Source organism: Balaenoptera physalus, assembly GCF_965194825.1.
Source record: "Balaenoptera physalus genome assembly, chromosome: 16".
In the NCBI taxonomy this organism is placed as follows: domain Eukaryota; kingdom Metazoa; phylum Chordata; class Mammalia; order Artiodactyla; family Balaenopteridae; genus Balaenoptera; species Balaenoptera physalus.
In genome coordinates this window covers 54,208,524-54,215,543 of record NC_138898.1, presented here as the reverse complement: position 1 = coordinate 54,215,543, position 7,020 = coordinate 54,208,524, and the positions used below count along the sequence as shown (strand labels likewise).

General features: G+C 45.1%; 1 protein-coding gene across 8 annotated transcripts in view; it reads right to left on the bottom strand.

The window, feature by feature from the left end:
• Positions 1–341: 341 nt before the first annotated feature.
• CLUAP1 (clusterin associated protein 1) overlaps positions 342–7,020 on the bottom strand; it is a 43,232-nt gene continuing 36,553 nt past the window's right edge. For 4 of the 8 annotated variants that reach the window (XM_082428753.1, XM_082428755.1, XM_082428758.1 and 1 more), the window contains 3 exons: positions 4,720–4,775; positions 4,380–4,436; positions 342–1,408 (listed from right to left, as the gene is read on the bottom strand). In XM_082428753.1, the coding sequence (XP_082284879.1) occupies positions 1,262–1,408; positions 4,380–4,436; positions 4,720–4,775 (260 nt within the window). In that variant the 3' untranslated portion in view covers positions 342–1,261. The remainder of the gene's footprint in view (positions 1,409–4,379; positions 4,437–4,719; positions 4,776–7,020) is intronic. The other 4 variants (XM_082428756.1, XM_082428754.1, XM_082428759.1 and 1 more) reach the window with 2 other exon arrangements.

Genomic DNA, 7,020 nt, shown 5'->3' with positions numbered 1-7,020 from the left:
AGGAGATGCAATGACTCTCTTGTGCCTTAAAAGCCATGGCATCTGAGGAGGTAATGTGGCTCCCGATACACCTCTTCCCTGTTAGCTTATCGTTTCAAAGATGGCACATCTCAAATTACTGGTGAATTAACTTAATGCTGAATGTTTTTTTAAAAAAAGGGAGTAATCTCTTATGTAAAATTGAGGGAAAGACAGAAAAAAGCAAAGATAGAAATAACTGTCACATAGTCTCCTGAAATTCACATGTAATATAATAACCCATGAACTCTTCTTAAATAAGTATTTATATGTTATGGTACAAATAAATAATTATACTTTCAAATAAAACAATAATATAAAAATATGGTATTAAATAAATTTATTAAGAGAGAACTTCACAAGTCTTCTGACTTTATAATTGAAAATAAATGAAAACTCCTCTGTGCTTTCCATATTAACAAGACAAAACCAAACTCCACCTATCTGTCACTTCTCCTTTCACAGAAGGGAAATTCTTCTAGTGCTATTCTATCAAATTCAATTCCGGTTTATTTTTTTAGGTCAGAAACATGAATCCGTACCAAAACTTTTTCCTTAACTTGCTCCTTCCTAAGGAGGAATGTCAGCCTTCCGAGAGAAAATGGAGTATGTATGATCTGGAGCATCTCTCTGTTGCCTGATTTTCAAGGAAAGCTAGTTTTCATCAGAGTTAGCTGACTTTCTTTCAGAAAATTTTAGTTAGTAAAATACATTTAAAGCTTGGTATTGTGAGCATGCAGAAGAAAGAAAATAAAGGCTAGAATCAAAAGCTGATCTAAAATAAACATTCTGAACTGTATGTGATGAATAGTCAGACACTCCCCCACAACTCCTGAAATAAGTCCTATGCCCAGTTCTAGCCCCAGGTCTGGACTTGAAGGTCCTGCTGACTTTTAGAGGAAAAGAGTAACAAAAATAACAGGCAAGACTTATACAGCGTTGGCTGTTATTTCTCAAGTTTTTGTCCTGTGGATGTGAATCACTAAGAACACATGCATTTCCCAAGTTTTAGGAGATAGATAAGGGAAAAAAAATCATCTTTGGGGTTTGCTCCGGTTCTTGTTTAAGCTTTGGAGTGTGCAGAGTAACACATAGGAGGCTAAAGCTGAAATGGGTTTTGCTTCATTAACAATGAGTCTTGCTGGCTTATCCAACAAAATGCCTATTTCCTTCTGACCCTTTAATTTCCCCTTTACCTACAAATCTGAGGGTTTTAATCTGCCTGGGTCCCTTGGCAAGAAGGTCAGAAGTCATTGTCACTCTCATCCAGGGGCTCAGGTTTCCGGACTCTTTGACTGGGCTTAGCTGGTGAGAGAGCAATGCTCTCGTCCTCCAAATCGTCATCGTCTTCATCATCCTCCATGTCAATCTCACTGTCCTCTGAGTCTTCCTACAGGAAAAGACAGCAAATACAGCTGAGGGTCCTGTCCTGCTACTGACATCATGTCAGCAGAGACCCTACCTTGCTTTTTTACTAGTAGCTCAATAACCAGCAACACCCACATGAAGGAAGAGCTTGCCAGAGCAGCAGTCAGGCCGTGGGGGCATAAGAACGGGGCCAGTGTCTACATATTGCTGGCTGAAATACATATATAAATGTGTCTTCCAACCAGTAACCCTCAAACACCAACGGGCAAGCCAAGGCTGGAGCTGCAAGGTGGCTTTCCCGCCGCCGTCTCAGGAGCACCACTGGATGTGCACGGAGGCTCACTGGAGGCCCAGAGACCCACCAGTGGACAGCAAGAAGGGCAGGGGCTTGGTGGGGGTTGCTTATTTGGGCTTCTGGATGGAAAGCCACTCAGGAAATGGGTGTAAGGAGCAAAATAAAAGACATTCTCTCTTTCATCATCTAGATCAAGGTGACCAACTCAACAAGCTTTTTCATACTGCAAGTCCTGTAGCCCCAGTAAACCAGGATGGTCGGTCACTCTATATAGACCATTCCCACCAGCACACATACATGCTGCAATCTCCTTCTTAAAAACACAAAATAAAAAACCCTAAAATGTAACCCCACCTTCCTCTGCAGCTACTCTGCCCTGTTCTCCTGTGGCCTCACAGCAAACCCCCTGAATGAGCTTGCACTCACGCTATCCCTGCTGGCTCCCCTCTCGCTGCCCTCTAAGCACTACTAGCCAGGCTCTCACCCCCCCGACAAGTCCCCCAAGACTGAAACATTCAATGGACTCAGATCCTATGGGTAATTCTCCGTGCTCCTGTTTGACTCATGGCTGCATCTGACACAGGACTGCTCCTCCTCCCCCGGAACCCCCTTCCTGTGCTCCAGGCCCCCTCCTCTCAGGTGCTCGCCCCACTTCACTTCCTCGTCTTCTCGGTAGAGCTTGCCTGACCTGCTTCCTCACCCTGACCTCTGCAATACAGGGTCGGCCTTAGGCCTCCTCTCTTCCCTTTCTATTCTCTCTCCCCGAGCAATCACATCTATCCTCATGGTGGTCTTTGGGTGGCTCCCCCAAATTCAATCTCCAGCTCAGACCTGACCCTTGAAGTCCTCAACACCAGCATGTGGACATCTAGCAGGCAGCTCACACTGAGAATGTCCAAAACCAGACTCTTGATTTGCTCTCAAGTCCCTTCCTCAGGTCTGCCCCCCTCAGGAAATGAAAACTATGCTTTCAGCCAATTAAGCCACAACCAGGGCATTTCTCTCTTTCTCTAACACCTCATGTCCAATTAACAAAACCTAATGGTCCTCACCTTAGAAACATCCAGAATCTGACCACTTCTCACCAGTCTGCTGCTACCGCCACCCTCGCTTCTGAACCAGACCCCTGCAAATGCCCCCCACCTGGTTCCTCTGAAACTCAGGTCAGCTCTCCTGGGTCTCCAGCACCTCCCCGCTGCACTCAGAGAGCACAAGTCCTCGTCACATCCTGCAAAGCTGTGCGTGGCCCCTGCTGCCTCTCCTGCTGCTCCTGCCCCAGTTCACTCACTCCCAGTCACGCTGCCGCCTCCAGCCCTCGAATTCAGGAACCACGTTTCCTAGGCCTCATTGCCCCACCGCATCACCTTCCTCCTACCACTCAGCCCCCGCCCAATGTCACCTAATCAGAGACCTTCTCCGACCAATCAGAAGACATCGACCTCCTCCCTCATCCCTGTCACTCTGTCCCCTGAACCTGCTTTATTTTTCTTACCACCATGACCCCTGATGTATCTGCTTGATGACCGTTGGAATGTAAGCCTCAAGAAGGCAGGGGCTTTGTTCTGTTCACTGCTGTATTCCCCAAACCCCTACCGGTGCCTGGTACGTAACAGGCACTCAACAAGGACCTGGCAAGTGAATGAGTGAACAGGTGAAGGGCAAGCCCCTATGCCCAGGGGGATGTATGGAAAGAGCCTCCTTGAGATAAATAAGTGGCAACAGGCACAGAGGAGATTTTAAGCTACAAATAAGGCATTTACTCAGAAAAGTAGAAAGCTATACAAATGATCAAGCAAATCATAAGAAAAGAGGCCAGACAGTGTCATGAGTTTCCCCACCAGACTTTCCCTAATTCTGTCTCAGATGGGTAAGATGGATGGATAGAAGCTATTTAGCCATCCATCCCCTACTTTGTTAAAAAAATTTTTGAGGTAGTCTCTCTGCTTCTCTATAGACTGTCTTCTATGAATTCAAGGCCCTATCTTCTCTGTGCATCTTGCCCAGCAAATCTGAGTGACCTCTCCCCTCCCGTGAATTTCTCTAAAAGTATTCACCATCGGTACCTAATAAACGGAACTGTTGTACAAGAATATCAGCCCATGCTATGTGCATGCACTAGTGCCGTGCTCCAGACACGCATGGCATTCAGCCTGATGGGAGGTCTGTGATCTCCATCAGTCCGGTCACCTTTGCCTCTTGGGCCTCACAGCCCTGCCAGGGACTCAACAAAGAAGGCACGCCCAGAGCGATGGACGGTGCGGCCCCAATAACCGGACCCCAGCAAGGATGCCTTGGTTCCCCATTCCATTGGTTTCCCAGTCAGTTATCCACTCAACAGTGCTCAAGGCATCAGCAACCTGATGTAACACTCCGGGCCCTGGTCTCGAGAGAGCCTGACTTTCAGGTTCCCTCCCCAGAATGGAGCTGAAGAAAAGCCTGGACTTGACCCCAGCCCTCAGCAGAATCCCTTCTCTTCTAGGTTACAGTTCAGGGGCCTGATAACCTTCCTTGTTTCTTGGCTCAGTGTTCACCCCGCCTCCTCATTAGCACAGGGACCTCTAGGTAACTTCACCACTCACTGTGGAACCCATCTGAGTGGCTTCTTGCCCCAGACACAAGGCATCACTCTTGGGGAAGGCTCTCTGCTGACCCTAAGTCGCTCACACACACACAAATGGAGGTGAAAAAGAAAACCAACCTGTTTCTTGGAGCTGGGAGTCTTGCATTTACCTAAGAGAGCTGGTGCTGCTTCCATCTTTGGAAAGCGAGAATGGAAAGAACAATGAGAAGAAGAAAAAAAAAAGTAGGGCAAGCACGTTCATTTGAAAAGAAAAGAAATGAGCCAACAACTAGCAAAGAAGAGAGTTTAGCTCCTTGGGAGGTCGAACTCCGCCACAAACCCAGCAAAGGGCCGGGCTGAGAAGCAGCACCTTGCACTAAACTGGTCAGATACACTTAGCATCTCGGCCAAACTAGCCTACGAGGCTGGCCCAAGATGGCCAAGACCAGGACAGCTCAGGGAGCTGGTCGGGACTCACGTCGTCGTCCGAGTCTCCACCTTGCATTGTGCCCACGACGCGTTTGCTGGGTCGTCCTGAGGAGAACAAAAGCGTGAAGAGAGTATGAAAACCTTGTAGGATACAGGACAGGAAATGGCCTTCAAGATTTGCTTTCCTTTAGAAAACTGGGAAAAAGAAGAATCACATTAAAAAACTGACTTAAGTAGGTACTTCCCTGGTGGTCCAGTGGTTAAGACTCCACGCTCCCAATGCAGGGGGCCTGGGTTCGATCCCTGGTCAGGGAACTAGATCCCACATGCATGCCAAAACTAAAGATCCTGCATGCCACAGATAAAGATCCCACACGAGGCAACGATGATCCCACGTGCTGCAACTAAGACCCGGCACAGCCAAATACATAAAATAAGTAAATAAATACTTTTAAAAAAATAAAAATAAAAAACTGACTTAAGTAGCATCCAGCTAATCAGAACTGTGATAGTAATAGATTTTCTGCATTTCCACTTTGAAAAAGAGGAAAAGGGCATTAAAATATAAGCACAAATCATAAATCAGAAAAATAAATATGCATCCTGTAAATATTTTAGGGAAAAAAATCACTGAATCTCATTATTAGTATACATGCAATAGAACAGATGTGCTCTCTGTTGAAAAAAGAAATATATTCTCCTTTTATGGGCCAATGTCACTTGCACTTGGATCTATGTCTGAGCTCCAAAAAGTAAAAAAATTTAAGTATCACATTAATTTATCCTTCAAAACACCATCATTATCTAAGTGATTCTCCCCTCCTCCTCTGGAAGCCAATGTTGTCTAGATGTGACTTCTGCAAAAACTCAAGAGCCATCCTTGCTGGGTGAAGGCAGAGAGCTGCACATACCCGAAGGCTGAAAAACGGCCACCGGTGATGCCAGGGCCAGGCCTCAGAAGAAAGGCAGCAAAGGCAGCTCAGAGGCACTCACTCAGGGCAGGCCTGGAGATGGCCATCAAAAGCTGTTTATGGACATGCTCTCTTGGTCAGATAAAATGCAACTCTTGTGTTGTTTGAAGAACTTATTTATAGCTTTTGGAAACGAACACTGTTTCCTGATTTTACTTCTGCAGGCTGAGTGGTCAGCAGGAGAATTTAGGAAACCAGTGCCCTTACTATGTTCTACTGAGCCAATTCCATACATTTTTAGAGCCTTGGCCCCCATCTGCAGAATGGGAGTCATAACCTCTAACCTCTATTTATATCATGAAGCTCTTAAAAAATAAAAGGAAGAGAAAGGAATCAGAGCATCTAATTATCCTATAAAAAATGAAATGTAATAAATAAAAATAGCTGAGCCTATAAGAGAAAGCAGTTAATATAGAAGTTAATATAAAACAATAAAGATGATTTACCACTTAGGAGTATTATATACATAAAAATGCAATTTTGTTCCAAAAATTAACAGGTAGTAGAAATGCTTTATAGGCAAATATAGGGCAATTTAGTTTAGTATCTATCAAAATAACAATTTATATAACCTTTGACCTAAGAATTCCATTTTTAATGATGCAACCTAAAGAAACACTTGCACATGTGTGGAAAGATGTACATACAAAGGAAAGAGTGGAAATACTTAAATATCTATCAATATGGAATGCCCAAACAAATTATGGGTACAGTCATAGGATGGAACACTATGCAGCTGTCAGAAAGAATGAAGCAGATTTGCATTTTACTGACATGGAAAAGGTTCCAGTATATTTAATAATAATTTTAAAAAGCAAGTACAGAACCACACACAATCTGGTCCCATTTAGGTTAAAAAATGTTTCAGGTGATCTTTGTGTCCACATCTGAGTGTGTGTGGGTGTGTGCGCGCTCACAAGCGCACGCGTGTATATGTGTGGAAAGGTAATTTGGAAGGACACACCCCAAGCCACTGGCCATGACCCGTGTAGGTGAGGGAGTGGGACATGAGGAAGACCCCAGGGGAGCACCCGCATTTGCTCCACATATGTTACTGCTTGAATCTTTTGCAGTAAGAAGGTAGAAACTAGAAGAACTTTTTTTTTTTGGCCACACCCCACAGCATGGGGGATCTTAGGTCCTTGGCCAGGGATCAAACCTGTGCCCCCTGCAGTGGGAGCACAGAGTCCTAACTACTGGACCACCAGGGAATTCCCAGAAGAACTTTTTTTTAACAGCAGAGATGATCATGTAAGTCCCTTATTTGTGCATTAATTCTCTGACCATAAGGGATGTAACTGCACTGAGAGCGGTTTGGACCCAAAAAGGGCAGAATTCAGCTGATCAGCAGAGGCAGTGTGTTATGTGGCCTCTGTGAG